The 17,153-nt window shown below is 42.4% G+C and overlaps 2 protein-coding genes across 2 annotated transcripts in view; one reads left to right on the top strand and one right to left on the bottom strand.

Annotated features, from left to right (window-relative positions):
* Positions 1-1,401: 1,401 nt before the first annotated feature.
* tmem176 (transmembrane protein 176) lies at positions 1,402-16,663 on the bottom strand. The gene is made up of 7 exons (XM_005949863.2): positions 16,552-16,663; positions 6,095-6,223; positions 5,424-5,534; positions 5,262-5,318; positions 4,988-5,137; positions 2,804-2,920; positions 1,402-2,274 (listed from the first exon to the last, which is right to left on the bottom strand). Exons 2-7 carry the CDS (start codon positions 6,218-6,220, stop codon positions 2,215-2,217), a joined length of 621 nt encoding a protein of 206 aa, XP_005949925.1. The 5' UTR covers positions 6,221-6,223; positions 16,552-16,663; the 3' UTR covers positions 1,402-2,214.
* si:dkey-9i23.16 (uncharacterized protein LOC571915 homolog) overlaps positions 16,584-17,153 on the top strand; it is a 10,441-nt gene continuing 9,871 nt past the window's right edge. The window contains exon 1 of the mRNA XM_005949862.3: positions 16,584-16,819. Within this exon, the coding sequence (XP_005949924.1) occupies positions 16,599-16,819 (221 nt within the window). The 5' untranslated portion in view covers positions 16,584-16,598. The remainder of the gene's footprint in view (positions 16,820-17,153) is intronic.

Below are 17,153 nucleotides of genomic sequence, written 5' to 3'. Positions count from 1 at the left end.
CTGTGTTACTCGTGCACGAGGTAGAGAACTGACAAGTGTTCTGTCGCTCACCCCATCGCTCTCGTCTGCTCCCTCGTAGCACTGCTCTTTATTGAGGTTACATGAATATGCATAGCTTCATTAACATATCGTGTGTGGTCAAGATGTGACCCTGTGAACAACTCCTCTAAATCTGCTGGTCTGGACGTCCAGCAGTTCAGCTAAACAAAAGGTGCTTATACCAAAGCAGACATGGATGAGTTTAACATAAACCAAGGTATGAACTCTCTCATGACCCTAGGATGTGTACGTATATCAGAGGGAGGCACACCGGCTTTGCAGACTGCTAAGGATCAGACATCCTATCAATATGCAACGATTATACACCTCTAAAATATATGGTTATATATTTCTAAGCATAAATGACAATCCACAATATAAACCTAACAAATATGAAGTCACTTTTCTATCTTGTAATAAATCTGTAGAGTTTGGTTCTAGTCTTTCACTGACTACTACTGTTACGAACCCAGTAAAGAAAGGAAAACTATCCAAACAACTCCAGGCAATAAAAACCAAACAAAAATAGAAATACAGCAAATTTTATTCCAACATGCTCTAAAATGCTTCAGCGTTTTGTCCTGAAGATGGCAGCAGGAGGCCTGTAAGTGCCCTCATAATGTTTTAAATGTCTTTTTTGTCATCTTATAAACTTTAATTCTCACCGTAGAAAGAGCTGGTTATTCTTTATTTACGAAGAAGGCCTGCAGGTTGGCCTTTTTTAATAGAACGGGAAATGCCAGCACTGCAGATTTGCAGTATATACAGCAAGATAAAATGGTTAGCAACAGAGTAGCTGTCCTTCACAAACCACCGTGTAAGTTTGAAAATATCTCTGTGTTGGCCCTGCGTCAGTCTAACCCAGGCGACACTCTGGAGCCTCCAAAGCCTCTTCAACCAAGCTGTACCAACAAACCTGACCAAACTAACAAATACTGAAACAATCATACTGTAAAGTGTCTCCACAGAGATGCTAAGGTGAATAAGAAAAGTGAGAAAAAAGCTCCAAGTGAAACTGAGAGAACTCAAAAGGACTGTGACAGAAACTCACAACAGGAATCACAATGTGGCTCATTCCCCTGTGCAGCACTGCTGAACTGGAAGTTTGGGTCCTCCCACTATTCAAATTCCACTTTAATCTCTGGGCAAGTTGTTAAATTTACTTTAGTATAGAACACTTTCTGGTCTTTTTGGCCACTCAGAGCACTTTACATACATACCTGTGAGCTATAAAATTAGTCTCAAGTGAGGACGCTAACACCTGATGACAGAGGTGCTTCATTTGTTGCACAGTCCAGTGTTGACAGTGTGCCTTTTTCTCACGCAGTGGGTTTGATGTGTTTATTCATTTATGACGTTTTCAAATTTTACACAAAATACTGTCAAAGATGGCACGAACAATTCTCTTAACACCAATCTTATCACAATAACATTTTTATTTGAAACATGGTCTCAACACTGCACACAATGTTGTATCCTATGTGCCACACCTACGTTTAAACCTGAAAGAGGAAAAAAACCTGGACTGGACTGTGAAGAAGAAGTCCCAGGGTTTGTTTCTGACTGGGTGCCTTCTTCATGCAGGTACGTTTCTTCCACATTTAGTGAAGTTTCTTGTTTATGTCATTTGAAAATTGCAGAACCTTTTCTCTTGATTACAAAATCAGGATCTTTCAGCTATGAAATTCTTCAGATACAAAAACCATGATCCATTTTTTCTTTCAAGGCAGTGCATTTCTATATGGTCCCTGTATGCTATCAGAAGACTTTATTTATCCCCAAGGGGCAATTGTTTGTTAATGGCCCCTTGGGCAACTATTCAGCAGTTGTGACTGGACATAGCCGAACGCTCCACATTCATATGTGACATCATGTGCCACACATAACAAGTACGGTTGTCTTAGAGGAGAATACCAGAATAAAAAGTCTTTAGTCTTGGATAAAAATGCGTCCCTGCACACATGGCTGCACTTAGACTGTGATGTGCCGTCCACGAACCATTAATCCAGTGTTGAACAGTTATTACGTCTGTGTGAAAGGCCCTTGACAGAACTGGCACACTTGTGTAAACATGGCAGGTAGCAGAGTAAATAAGTGGTAGATGTAAGGGGTTAGACAAATTCAAGACTTTCAATCATCAGGACACAGATGATCAATCAGTCAAAGGATAACTGATCAGTTCAGGTCGGGCGATGTAAGCAGTGTTGAAGTGGGTGGAGCTGCTTCACCGAGAGGCTGCAAAAGAAATAAAGAGAGTCGGTGTTTCAGACATCTTTCCAAATCACAACCGAGTTGGCAAAAGTACAGACATTCTGTACTTAAGTAGAAGTCCAGATACTACTGTTAAAAAATACTCCAGTAAAGGCTGAAGTACTGATTCAACTCATTTACTCGAGTAAAAGTAAATATTACAGACTCCAACATGTACTCAAAGTAAGACAGCAAATAGTAGTTCTTTGCAGCGCATTTCTATTTTTGTGCAAAGCATGAAGTTGATGTGAAGGTGGAATTCAGGATCTCAGCATCATCATATGAACCTGTGACCATGAACCCACAGCCACTGTGCACCAGTCACACACTGGCCTTTACTTTAAACCCATCGCAGTGAAGCAAACCAGCCTGTTTATCCTGCACTAACCTGCAGAGGATTGTCATGCAGCAAACAAAATGTTGAGATGGGTATTGTAGCTGACATTGTTGCAGATTTGATCCAGATGCACTTTGAGTATGAAGACTATGAAGAGTTTAAGAGCTGGATACTTACAGTGTATGATACGAAGCTACGCCTCTGCCTGAAGAGAAGGACACAGAGAATGGCAGCGATGACTGTCTGGGCCAGAGTGAAGACGAGGAGGGACGACTTCACTCCCCTGCTCAGCCTCTGTTGTGAAAAGTACATACATTTCACACAAGATGCATTAATTATTGCACAATTTATCCATGCTCGGTGCCATTACTTATGCTTTTGCTGTATACAAGCAAAGTAATCCATCCATCGATCTACTTAAACTAATGAATAAATGTCTGGATGGATCATTAACATGAATGATGAATTATTTCAAGTCTATATTCTATATTTTATTGAAAAGAGTATGAAGGCAAGTGGGAGATTCTTATTTTGAAATTCTTTATCATATTTCTTGTTTCATAATGGTCCAAATGTTTTCTGTGTGTCGTCTCCAGACAGGCCAGTTTCGTGCTCATTGACTATTAAGCTGTGTCTTGGATATGTGCAGAATGGGTTTTGGTAAATAAGCATCATCTGTAAAAACCCCCAAACAAACATCTACATGACAGCATTTGTTGCTCCACAACCCAGATGTATGTTCAGAATGAGTTGGTCCTTCACAGATGTAAAACCTAAACATAGATGCACTGTTGCACTCCTACACCATCAGAAACGCTGTCTATAGTCTGTGTCCTCCAACAAGATAACTGCCCATTGAAAAACTGTTTCATAAGTGTCATAAGACAGTTTTCCAATTCTTATCAGTCCATCTTAAATCAGCTCACGTCCAGGGAAGTTGGAGACGTGCCTCGACTGTGTTTACATCTGTTTTTTCTTTGCATGGAACAATTTTAACTTGCATTTGTGGCTACAGTGGACTGTATTAACTGCCAGCTGCTGCATGAATCTTTCTGAGCCCACACAGTGATTTCCAACACAGGCTTGTATCTGTTTTTAATATCACCACTATTTCATATAGTAGTCAGCACTGGCCTTGGCCTAACAGATGTTTCGTCAATCAGTAAAACGCTCCACAGAGCTGGCCCTCCAGTCAAACCCATTAACACTGAAGAACAGCCTTGGTTAGGACATGGTTAGGACCCTAAGGTCACTCTAACACAGCCCCTTACAGAAATGCTTGTGCTCTAGCTGCGGACATAGCCTCACCATTCCAGGGCTTGGTTTTTTAGCATAGACACGTACTAGATACTGGGTGGGAATCGAACGTACGACTCGCGCTCCAAAGGTGTGTAGTCTTACCACTAGACTAACCAGCTACTTTTCTTGAGTGGGCCAGACACACACATCATAAACCATTCACTCGTACTTTGTACAGTGTAATATTGTAAAAAACATGGTGTCGTACAAGAGAAGTCCAATAAAATGCTTAAAACCCGGAATGTTTGTGGAAACTCAAAGAAGACTCAGGGCTCCAACTGCATTGAGGCTGTGACTCTGAATATTTCTGCAGAGATTTCAGTTTTTGCTTTTAGTGCTTAACATGCAGCTGCAACTGCAGCTCATCAAGCCATCACCAGCTGCACTGATTACCTTCTCCATGAGCGTCCTATTTAGCAGTGCGGCTGAGCTACAGTCAATGCTGGATTATTGAGTTTACCCTTGTTAGTATGGCCGTGTTCCTCTGTGTTTTTGAACCTCACTTGTTGTGGATACCTTTGCCGACATGTGTGTTTGTTTTGTTACCAGGGAGCGGGAGCCTTTTTCTTCACTTGGACGGAGTCACGGATTAGGAGCACAAGAGGGAAGTGTGTGTTGGAGCTATGGGTCGGAGCACGGATTGTTTGGAACTTTTTTTACGTATAGATCTAACTATACTGTAGAAGCACTTCATCTTAATAAGTTATTTCTAATTATATTTTATATATTATGGGGATGGCTAAATGCTTAAATATGCAATCCATACACTGGACATGTCACTATTACTCAGGATGTGAGCGCAAAAAAGAGTATTATGCTTTACACAATTACAAAAAGACAGAAAACAACTACAAACTGAAACACGTACTAAGAGACAACAAAATAAATACAAAGTAACACAAAAATCTCTACAAAGAGAAAAAAACGAGTGTACAAAATGACAGAGAAAAAGACTACAGGGACACAAAAGTGATAGACACACAACAAAAATGTGCAAATTAAGTACAAAGAAATCCAGAATGACAGGTACTGAAAGACACCCAGAATAGTTTAAAGACCAACCGTCTCGTAGTGCTTTTCGTCACATCTGTTGTATTCTGTAGTTTTCATACAAGGCTCCTCAGGATTTTTGTTCATGTCCACAGAGTAGATGATCACAGCCACCACTGACAGCATAACAGACACCATGCTTATCATGAGACACAGCTGCAGCTGAAACCCCGCCCCCCCCAAAAACATTTTACTTTAGTATGTTAGCTTTTTCTAAATCATGCGCTGTTGTTCAGTTATTTTCAACTTAGCTGAAACAATGTTTCAAGTTTTAGAAGAGACTCACAATCTTCATGGTGCAGTGTTTGTCCAAGAATATTGCAATTCCTCCTGCTGTGATGAACTGCGAGCAGGAAAATCCATTTATTAATATACCATTAACCCCCCCACATGCACACACACACGCACGCACACACACACACACACACACACACACACACAAACTCACCATCAGGCCGCTCCACCAAGGAACTCCCAGGGTGACCACCTCTGTGAACTCAGTGAAGAGCAGAGGAATGGAGTAGGACATGACCATCAGTCCTAGCATCACCTGACTAACCTGGGATGTGTGCACGCACACACACACACACACACACACACACACACACACACACACACAGATTACTATCAAACAGCTCTCTGACAGAAGTTATGATACAGGAACATGCTGCATCCTCATCCATGTGAAACATGGAGGTGGTAATTCCATTCAATTCCATTTGTACACCAGTAATAACAAAGACAACTGAATTAAGGTGCTTCATATTGCAATGTAAAGACCCCACAGCATTGCAGAGACGTCTCTAACAATCAGATGGCCGCTGTGAACAAGCACTTAGCGAAGATGTAAAGAAAGGATTCCCTTTTAATAGGATGCAACCGCCACCAGAACTTGACCAATGGGGGGGCAGCCATCGGCCAAGACTGGCTGTGGAGTAATGAACCAAAAGGATTGCAAAGGTAGGCAAGGACAAAATACACACTATGGAGTGGAAAGGACAAAAGCTAATGACATGTAGAAGTGGCATATAAATGCATGGGGAGGGAAAAAGAAATCAAAACACAGACGTTCTGTATCCACACATATACAAACACAACTACACAGAGGTCAAAACTCACCCCCAGACATTTGGGTTCTCCTTTCTGGATGGCATTCTTCAGTGCCTGTTGTCTCTCAGCAAGCTTGAGAGTATTCGGGTCTGCCAGCACCCGCACTGTGAGATCCCTGGAGACTGACACTGCCATCACCTGCAATGAGCAGCAAAGCACCCACTGCACTCATCTCTCAAATCAAATCACATGCTCTGCAGAATTGTGCAGGGAACATTGGGGGAGCTGCAGAACTTTCCTACATCACATATGCAGACTTTTAGTAGTCTATGTTCCATTTAATTATATCCCAACAAAGTGTGTAGATAGCAGATATTTTCTCTTTACTACCATCTCCTGGAAAAAAGGCAAAACAATGACTCACCATCATTTTTAAAACTGTGTACATGCTGTTGTAAAATGCAAGCACAGAGATGTAGCATAGTTGCATTTAGCATCGGGTTCATGAACACTGCAAGATGCTATAAAAGATCCAGAAATCAAAGCCTTACCTGCAGTTACTATAAGTACTAACATTGTGAAGAAATACCTGTCCTCTGTGACTATTACAGACTTAAGACAGGAATACTGGTTTCGACTTTGAGACTGCACAATGCATGAAAATGGGCAAGTATTAAGATATTAGAAGCTACAGTCTGTCTGTGTTCCAGTGAGCCGTCACCTTTGGCTCTGTACTAGTGGATCTCAAGACATTTGAATGATATGAAGAAGTTCATTTGTATGTAATTTTGATGATCATTGCTGATAGGAAACGAAAGCAAGAATCGAATGTGTCAATTTATTCAAGCATGTTATGGTTTGGTTGTCAGGTTTGGGGTTTTGTGTTCGTTCTTCTCTTCTCTTGTCCTAAGAGTCTGTCTCTGAGTCTGTCCAAAGGGTTTGCAGCTTTCCTCTGAAACCACATCTAGAATTCTCAGTCGGTAAAGAGAAGGACAATGCAGTAACGTACCTGCCTGCCCATCTCTACCACTGTTTGTATCTGGAATTTGCAAACCTGCCCACTCTTTGGTGACTTGTTCAAAGGGATGAGCCTGAGGCCTGAGGAACTATTTCACAGAATCAACTTTTTTAGGATTTCCTTACCTGGATGATTGAGGATGCGTCAAGACCATTTCACTGAGATTAAGAATTGATCATGAACTCTGTGAACATGCTAAAGACAAGAACTAGCCCTGACCTTGTCTATTCTTCCATTCATTCTGGCACTGTAAGCGTTGGATCCCTGATCAAGGTTTTTAAGATATCGAATGCTTCTGCAGTCTTCCAGGCCCTAGTAAACAATATGTATTACAGTCTTTTTGTGTTTGTATACCTTCTCATCTTCTCCAAGGAGCAGTATTGTGAGCATGTGAGGTTAGTTTGTATCAGCATGTGTCAAGGCAGAAAAGTGTGTTTTCACACTGTTGCTTTGTATGAACAGCAGATGTAGACAATGCCTTCATGAAACTGAGACAGCTCCTCTCCTATTTTGATCCAACCTGACTCACACAAACAGTTTGTGGAGTTACACACTTGTGACTGTGGGGCAGTGGCAACCCTTTCCCAGTGTGGTGACCCACATGGTAAGTGCCACCCATGTTCTTTCTTCTCCTATCATTTGTCTTCCACTGAGCAGAATTATGACTTAGGTAAACTTAAGCTCCTAGCACTTACATTAGCTGTGCAGACCCCATTTGGAGGGGGGCAAAGAGCCTTTTGTTTGTACAAATGATCAGTTATTTAATATTGAACACATTTTTAAATGAATTTTATAACATTTGTACTGATCATCAAATCTATTGTATTTTTAACAAATTATTACATCTTAGAATTTTTGTTATTTTTAACATTTTTGCATATTATTTTAGTTTGTTTTACTTCATTTCCACTTGCATCAAAGGATTTAAATAAATAACAAACATGTTCCATGTACCTCAAAGTCAATAAATCTGTTCTCAAACTCCCAGAAATGGAGGAAACAGTTTCATGATCATTAATATGCAAATTGCCATGACTGTTGCTCAACAACCACTGATCAACAACCACTGATCAATAACCATGAGTCCCATTCACAGAGAGTTAAATGGCTGCAATCACAGCATTGTAAGATGGTGACAGATGTACCCTTAGGCCCCTCCTCGATTCAGAGATGGTCTTTCCCTTTTCACGTAAGTGGCCTCCTTGACTCCGCCCTCAAACCAGCGTTCCTCCCAGTCCAGGATGTTACATCCTCATCACTGAAAGAGTGTCCACTGGCCTGTAGGTGTAAATAGACTGCAGAGTCCTGGCCTGACGAGGTAGCTCTTCTGTGTTGTGCCATCCGCTTCGCCAGAGGTTGTTTGGTTTCCCCGATGTATAAATCACAGCAATCCTCCAGTGTACACTATACTGTGCTGTTTGTGCAGGCAGACCCGATCCTTGGGGTCGAGGCCCCAAATGGGAGCATTGCCATTAAGAAGCACTATCATTCAGCACTGACTGCATGGAGGGAAAGTGCAGGACTGTAAATGTACGGAAAAAATGTTCTTCTGAGCTTCAAATGCATTTATGGTACTTATCATGTCAGCAACTGTCTTACCTTTTGATTGACAGTTCAAATGGATCAGGACCCAATGACGTCAGTTAAAAATCCAAGGTCAAGCATCCACTCAGTGTCCTTGAGATGTCTTTCCCTTTGGTCTGCACGAACTGCATGAACTCCTTGATTTCACCCAAAGGTGACAAAAAAGGACATACACCCATCCCCTGCTTAGTCATCAGATCTCTCTGTGTAGTAACAGGTCACCGTGCTCAGCTGAAAGTTCCTCCAATAGGACGCCTGCTGGTGAATGGTGCAGTGGTTAGGCAGACATTTTGGCAAGTCTGTGTTACTATTGCATTGAGCAACGAAGCCTGCATATCAGCATGTCATGGTAGGAGCCCCGTGAGTAGTCTCCGACTCCAGCTTTTTCAATGGTACCTTGTTCTCCATGAAGAACCTCTTCACTGCATGTAGATGTCAACTCCCTCTGTTGTTGTCTTTGGGGGCAGTAGTGTGAAATCATCAAACACCATTTGACAGACATGATCATCTGCGATGTACTGCTGCTGTCCACAGACTCATCGTGCTGGATGTTGAACTACTAACCAGATCCTGGTCAAGTTCTCAGATATAGCTGACACTCTTCTCACCACTGTACTCGCCCCCAGTTACACATATTTATGTAATTGATATTAGGACCATTCTTCTCAAGTGTTTGAACAGAGTGTTTGCAATTATTATCACTGTGCCCTCCAAAATCTCTTTGCAGCTCTGAATGAAGCTTCAGTTGCTTTTTATGACTTTTCACCAGCCTTGTAAAAAAAAAAAGACTTCTGGTTGCCCAAAGCTGCCTTTAATTCGTCGACTTTTCTGCTCATGATGGTGGGTAGTTAGCATGGAGGCTTGCATGAAGTGCACTGAAGTGTCTCTCCACTTTGTGCCGCTTTGCCATCGCCACAGTTGCCCCCGGTGTTGGGGAGTAATTGAATACATGTACCAGCGTTACGTATTTAAAATACAAAATATGCGTAACTGTATTTCATTACAGTTACCGTTTAAAAAGGTGGTATTCCGAATACAGTTACTTTGTTGAAATAAATGGATTACACGACGGTCTTTTCCTGTTTCATATGTTAGGCTATGGCCTCTCTATTTTTGGTAATTCCACGCCGGTGGAAACCCAAGCGAAACGCAGTAAGAGGCTCAATGCCTGTGTCTTATTGTCACGGCCCATGTCACCTCTACTTGCAGCCGCGTAAAGAAATATTTTTAAAAAAATTATTATTCAAAAAATTATTTAATATGAAGGCAATATGAGCATAGTGTTACAGGCATAGCCCAATACCCGTTATGTGCAAAAAAACGGAGAGTGGAAAAGTACGAGCTGTCATCGAGCAGAAACGGGAGCTGGAAGCATGTAAATATAATAATAACCACTGCAGCCAAGAAGAGAGCCTGACGAGCCCAGCTGTGAGTAAGCTGTTAAGACTCGACTGTACACCGTGTTCCTGGTTTCCTCTGAAACAATAAGCTCTGTTGCAGCAGCCTTTCAACGCCTCTCTCTGTCTCTCACTAGCAAACTTGACCCAGACAACAAAGTAAAGCTAGTTTTCAGCTACGAGCCGACACGAACCCGACGTATTAGCCAGAGGTCCCTTTACTACGGTTCAGAGCTGCGGACCTGTTTTATATACGCGCGGAATAGTTTTCTATAAGCGATCACTGAGGTGGCACGGTGGTTAGCACTGTTGCCGCACAGCAAGAAGGTCCTGAGTTCAATTCCACCATCAGGCCGGCGTCTTTCTGTGTGGAGTTTGCATGTTCTCCCCGTGTCTGCGTGGGCTTCCTCCTACCGTCCAAAGACATGCAGCTTGTGGGGATAGGTTAATTGGATAATCCAAATTGTCACTAGGTGTGAATGGTTGTCTGTCCCTGTGTGTTGGCCCTGCGACAGACTGGCGACCTGTCCAGGATGTACCCCGCCTCTCGCCCTATTACAGCTGGGATAGGCTCCAGCGACCCTGAAAAGGATAAGTGGAAGCAAATGGATGGATGGACGAGATCCCTGCTAAAAGTGCAGTCCCACACCGGTTGCCCCGCAAATGAGACATACACACTTTTCTTTAACTGTTAGTTTAAAGATTTTTGTTTTCCATGTTTTTCTGAAAGAGTGAAAGCCACATCCTGCTCCTCATTGGAGCTACGCCCGCTGTCTCATCTCAGCAAAGAGCAAGACGGCAATTTGTCTTGATATTGAACCTCGGACCTCAGACAAGGTCCGAGATCATATATAGATACCATTCTGTTTTAAATATGTTCATATGCTAATGAGACAAATAAGTGGAAATTGTATTTCTATTGTTATACATCAGAAAATTGTGAAGCTTTTATTTTGACATCCAGATAGACAGGAAAGCCTTTATCTTGACATGTGCATAGACAGGAACAGTGGGTCAGGATTCCAGCATCACCTGACTGTCGGCCCAGGAACTGTGGGAGAGTAGCGGTGGGGAGGTGCGGGAAATTTGAAGGTGGACATTCCATACGGTTTGAGTGAATTGTTTGGTTTTTGGACTTTGGACTATGGATTTGGATCACAGAGTTTGGCAGTTGGCATAAACTGGTGTGTGACTGGCTCAAATGGTGTCTCTGGTAGATGAGGATGATGAAATGGATTTTGGTGAATGGACCCTGGTTGCTGGCGGGGGAAGATCAGGAAGAGGGAGAAGCAGGGGAGAGGAGGCAAGTTTGGTTGGGTTGCAGACCAGTAAACAGAGTTTGGAAGAGAACAGCTCGGATGAAGGGTTCAGGGTCATGAGGAAGAAGATGGTGAGGGAGGAATTTAAGATAACTTTGAAATTCAGGAAGGAGGATCAGGAAGTGCAATTGAGCCCAATAGCGGTGTCTAGAGAATTGGAAAAGAAGTTTGGTGCTAATTGGCCACACCTAGTCAGGTGTGGATAAAAGCATACCTGAGGTAGGCTTCCCAGAAGCTCACTGTTCTTTGCCTTGGTGGCACCAGCCATTTTAGCCAACCTGCAATGCCATTTTAAGATAAACCTCTTCTCACTAACGCTCTGGTATTCGTCTCCTTTTTTATGTTGCGGCTTTTGAGCAGGGTCGTAACATAAGTGGGGGCTCGTCCGGGATTGTTTGGACAATTTTTTGGGACTGAAATCAGTTTGTTTTACTTTTAAGTGGGTGAGTGAAGATGTTCACTGTGATTGAGCAACGTCCCTTTAGTAAGTGTGTTTTAGTTGGGTAGCTGTGCTGCCCTTCCATCGCAGCACTTGTTTGTTGTTTTGCTTTGTTGTTGTTTTCATTTGTTGTTTGGTGGTACACCACTGAAGACTAGGTAGGTGAAGTTAGAGTTTTATTGTTTTTAGCGTTTTAGGTTGGGAGTTGCACATAGTAAATCAGCGGCACCAAACTTGGCAGGAGGTTTGAGACCATTAATTCTGGTCTTGTAGCTGAGGCAGGTAGGCCGTTTTTAAGTTGGCATTGCGTGTACATCATGTGTGTGCATCTAATGTCAGTGTGGATGGATGCTAATGGCATCCTCATAAGGTGAGTGTTTTGTGCTGTGGCCTTTATTGTGGCAGAGCATGTGGCTACTTTGGTTAGATCACTTCTGAGCAATCATTGTGTGGCCATTGCTCTCTGTTTGTGGTTGGTCACTAGCATGCTTTCTTTACTGAACTTTGGAGTTTAAAGTGACTTGTTGTGGTATAGGGCCACTTGTATGTGACCATTTGTGAGGTGGAGACAACAGATCAGTTGGTTGCGATTATTTGTTGCTACTTTTGGTTTTGTGTTGTAGCAGATCAAGTAATTATTTTGGGTGTGACTGTCGTGCTCCTTTGTGTTGGTGACTGTCGTGCTCCTTTGTGTTGGTCACATGTTACTTTTCGTGTGTTCAGTGTGGTAACTTCAAAATCCTCATGCAGGGGCGTCCCTGTTTAAAAATGCCAGCTAAAGAAATGTGAGTATTTAGTTCTATGTTAGAGCTGGTAATAAAGTGCTTAAGTTTATGCTTTGGCTCAAGCTTATGTTTGAGGGATCAAGGTCCAGAGGGGCTTTTTAAAAATTTAGGGGTCCTAGAGGAACCCTTTTGAGGGAGGAGGTGTTACGCAACCAGCTCCTCTGCAGCCCCTAATCTCCTCAATGTGTTCAGCTGGTGCTATTCGTCTCCTTATGTTACGACCCTGCTCTAAAGCCACAACATAGAAAAGGAGACGAATACCACAGTGTTAGTGAGAAGAGGGTTTTATCTTAAAATGGCATTGCAGGTTGGCTAAAATGGCTGGTGCCACCAAGGCAAAGACTAGTGAGCTTCTGGGAAGCCTACCTCAGGTACAGTGGGGCAAAAAAGTATTTAGTCAGCCACCGATTGTGCAAGTTCCCCCACTTAAAATGATGACAGAGGTCAGTAATTTGCACCAGAGGTACACTTCAACTGTGAGAGACAGAATGTGAAAAAAAAATCCATGAATCCACATGGTAGGATTTGTAAAGAATTTATTCGTAAATCAGGGTGGAAAATAAGTATTTGGTCACCTCAAACAAGGAAAATCTCTGGCTCTCACAGACCTGTAACGTCTTCTGTAAGAAGCTTTTCTGTCCCCCACTCGTTACCTGTATGAATGGCACCTGTTTGAACTCATCATCTGTATAAAAGACACCTGTCCACAGCCTCAAACAGTCAGACTCCAAACTCCGCCATGGCCAAGACCAAAGAGCTTTCGAAGGACACCAGGAAAAGTATTGTAGACCTGCACCAGACTGGGAAGAGTGAATCTACAATAGGCAAGCAGCTTGGTGTGAAAAAATCAACTGTGGGAGCAATCATCAGAAAATGGAAGACATACAAGACCACTGATAATCTCCCTCGATCTGGGGCTCCACGCAAGATCTCATCCCGTGGGGTCAAAATGATCATGAGAACGGTGAGCAAAGATCCCAGAACCACACGGGGGGACCTGGTGAATGACCTGCAGAGAGCTGGGACCAAAGTAACAAAGGTCACCATCAGTAACACACTACAACGGCAGGGAATCAAATCCCGCAGTGCCAGACGTGTTCCGCTGCTGAAGCCAGTGCATGTCCAGGCCCGTCTGAAGTTTGCCAGAGAGCACATGGATGATACAGCAGAGGATTGGGAGAATGTCATGTGGTCAGATGAAACCAAAGTAGAACTTTTTGGTATAAACTCAACTCGTCGTGTTTGGAGGAAGAAGAATACTGAGTTGCATCCCAAGAACACCATACCTACTGTGAAGCATGGGGGTGGAAACATCATGCTATGGGGCTGTTTTTCTGCCAAGGGGACAGGACGACTGATCCGTGTTAAGGACAGAATGAATGGGGCCATGTATCGTGAGATTTTGAGCCAAAACCTCCTTCCATCAGTGAGAACTTTGAAGATGAAACGAGGCTGGGTCTTCCAACATGACAATGATCCAAAACACACCGCCCGGGCAACAAAGGAGTGGCTCCGTAAGAAGCATTTGAAAGTCCTGGAGTGGCCTAGCCAGTCTCCAGACCTCAACCCCATAGAAAATCTGTGGCGGGAGTTGAAAGTCCGTGTTGCTCGGCGACAGCCCCAAAACATCACTGCTCTCGAGAAGATCTGCATGGAGGAATGGGCCAAAATACCAGCTACTGTGTGTGCAAACCTGGTAAAGACCTATAGTAAACGTTTGACCTCTGTTATTGCCAACAAAGGTTATGTTACAAAGTATTGAGTTGTGTTTTTGTTATTGACCAAATACTTATTTTCCACCCTGATTTACCAATAAATTCTTTACAAATCCTACCATGTGGATTCATGGATTTTTTTTTCACATTCTGTCTCTCACAGTTGAAGTGTACCTCTGGTGCAAATTACTGACCTCTGTCATCATTTTAGGTGGGGGAACTTGCACAATCGGTGGCTGACTAAATACTTTTTTGCCCCACTGTATGCTTTTATCCACACCTGACTAGGTGTGGCCAGTTAGCACCGGCTGAACACATTGAGGAGATTAGAGGCTGCAGAGCGGCATAACAGATGGGTGGTTGGGGGAAGAAAGAAGGAACTTAAATTGGATCAGTTAGACATCTGTCAACAAGTGCCATGGCCTGTAATCCCTTCATGGATACTTTCTGAAGCAGCTGTAGGTTTTGCTTTATTGCACCAGAAGAGTAAGGACAAGGCAGGCGGTCTCGACTTAAATTCAGTTCAGGGTTACATTGAACAGTAATGTGGGTATGTGCAAGTATATACGTGTGCTTCAAAGAATCCAGCCAGTCAAGTGGGGGTAGCACTAGTAATTCTGGACTTTATGGTAGAACTTAGAAAGAGGATTAATGATTATCTGTTTACAGGAGAAATGATAGCAATTCTATTAGCGGTTCAGTGGGTGGAAGATTTGAGGCCATTGAAAGCAATTATTTGTTCAGATTCAAGAGCAGCCTTGGTCAGTCTACAGAGCGGTCATTCGGAAAGTAGATCAGATATTTTAATAGAGATTCAGCAAACTCTTTTCAGAATACATATGATGGGTCTGTCAGTGTTTTCATGGGTTCCCAGCTCACTATGGGGTAAGGGGGAATGAAGCAGTGGATGGGTTAGTAAAGGAAGCTACTAATTATAGGATAGTTGATCTGGCGGTGAGTTTTGGTCAGGTGGAAGTTAAGACTGTTATTAAGCTAGAAATGAGGGGTAGAGGTAAACAGTGGGAAGAAGAAAGGAGGGGAAGGTGGGAATAAGGAGAGCCACAAGGAGGTAGGAGGAGGAGGTGGTGGTGGTGTCAAGACTGAGAGTTGGACATACAGGATTGAATTCTACACTGTTCTTTATAGGGAAACATAATTCAAGGACATGTAACTATTGTGGAGAGGAGGAAACTTTGGAGCATGGTATTTTGTAGTGTCGGAAGCATAAGGTAGAGAGGAGACAACTGGTCCAAAGTCTCGATAACATTAACTTGAAATTAGATCTTATTAAGTTATTGCAAAAGGAGTTGGGGAATAAAAGCTGTCAGGCTCTGTTTCAGTTTTTGAGAGAAGGTAGTTTGGAAGGATACGAAGTAGGTTGGTTTTGTTTGTTTTTGAGCGCGATTCCTGTCCACACTCCATATCAGTGGTGGCGGTAACGCACCCTGCAGTTGTTTGCCAGTTCAGTCAGTTCTTTGTATATTAGACAATTAGTAATGGGGTGTTTGAGACATTATTTTGTACCTTCCTTGAAGTGCAGTAGTTATAGGTCGTAGCTTCTGAGCTAATGATACAAGTGTACACTTGCCCACTACCTGCTTATTGTTCTTTGTATTAATATCAGATTGTATATCTACAGGATGCTTATCTTGAAGTCTCCTATGTTAGTGGCTAAATACACCTACCTGCTGATTATATGACAATCATTAAGAGTTTAGTTTTATGTGTTTCTAGTTTCACTCCAGTTCAATGATGTCAGTTCAACACTATGTTCGAGGAGTAAGTACGCTCCCCTCCCTGGCTCTTGAGTTTGGCTGGCTGTTTATCTATGTTCACGCTCAGTTCAACACATAGAGAGAACAGTACAGATACATTCAATCAATTTCAAATTTTAATTCAGTTTGGCCATGTTCAAATCTACATGAATAAAAAGGACAGCCACAGTATTAAATACAAAGTTTAGAAGGTGACTAGTGGAACCTACCTCTGTTATACAGCAATCCACAAAAGTAAAGTTACCATTAAACGTTAAAACAGCGTGCACTCACATTCTACCATGAAGGAAGCGATCAGGTCAGACGCAAAAGGCTACTGTGCCATCCTGCCTAAGATTGTTTCTTCCGCATCTTAATTTGTTTTAAGCGAAAACAGTTCTGTGCTCTGTTCGATCTATCAGTCATCTCCTATAAAACAAGCCTAGCACCAAATACCTCTGTATTTTTAAGAAGCTCTGCAGTTATTAAAAAGCATCAAATTGTGTCATTCCTACCCTTTCTGCTGATCACTTTAGCCTTCAGCTGAATACTTCTTCTTTTAATGCGCCTGCTGTTTTTCAAACCAGTGTTTGAGGGGACGTTTATAAGAGCAAACAAGCTGGTGGGAGACGGGGAGGGGCAGAGCGAACTTGTTCTCCATCTCTGGCTCCCATCCAGCAGAGCGCCTCCTTCGCTTCCTGTTCTGTTTTCCTACATTCCAGACAAGCAGCGATACACAGACCTTTGTGGAATAATCCTAAGACCCTCAGACTGTTACAGGAGGTAAGGTTGGGCTGCTTTTTATTTGTTTTCATCTTTGACAGTTGAATAGGATACACAAGCCCACGCGCCTTTCACAGTCCACGTTCTGTTGTTTTGGCACTATTCATGTACATATTAGAAAGAATGTGTGCACACACACACAGTGAGTGTAGAAAGTGCACTTTATTTGCACCAAATTTTTTATTTTTAGATATTTAAAGAGGGAAAAAAGCATAAAAATGGAAATAGACGCATTCATTTTGTAGTAAATTTTTTTAGTGTTTGATGTGTTTTTATTCATATTTATTATACATGTTGTTGCTGTATAAAGCTCATTTAAAATATATATATATAT

This window comes from Haplochromis burtoni, unplaced genomic scaffold (assembly GCF_018398535.1).
Source record: "Haplochromis burtoni strain Fernald_Lab_line unplaced genomic scaffold, NCSU_Asbu1 Contig_713, whole genome shotgun sequence".
Taxonomy (NCBI): Eukaryota; Metazoa; Chordata; class Actinopteri; order Cichliformes; family Cichlidae; genus Haplochromis; species Haplochromis burtoni.
This window is presented reverse-complemented; position numbering and strand designations above follow the sequence as displayed.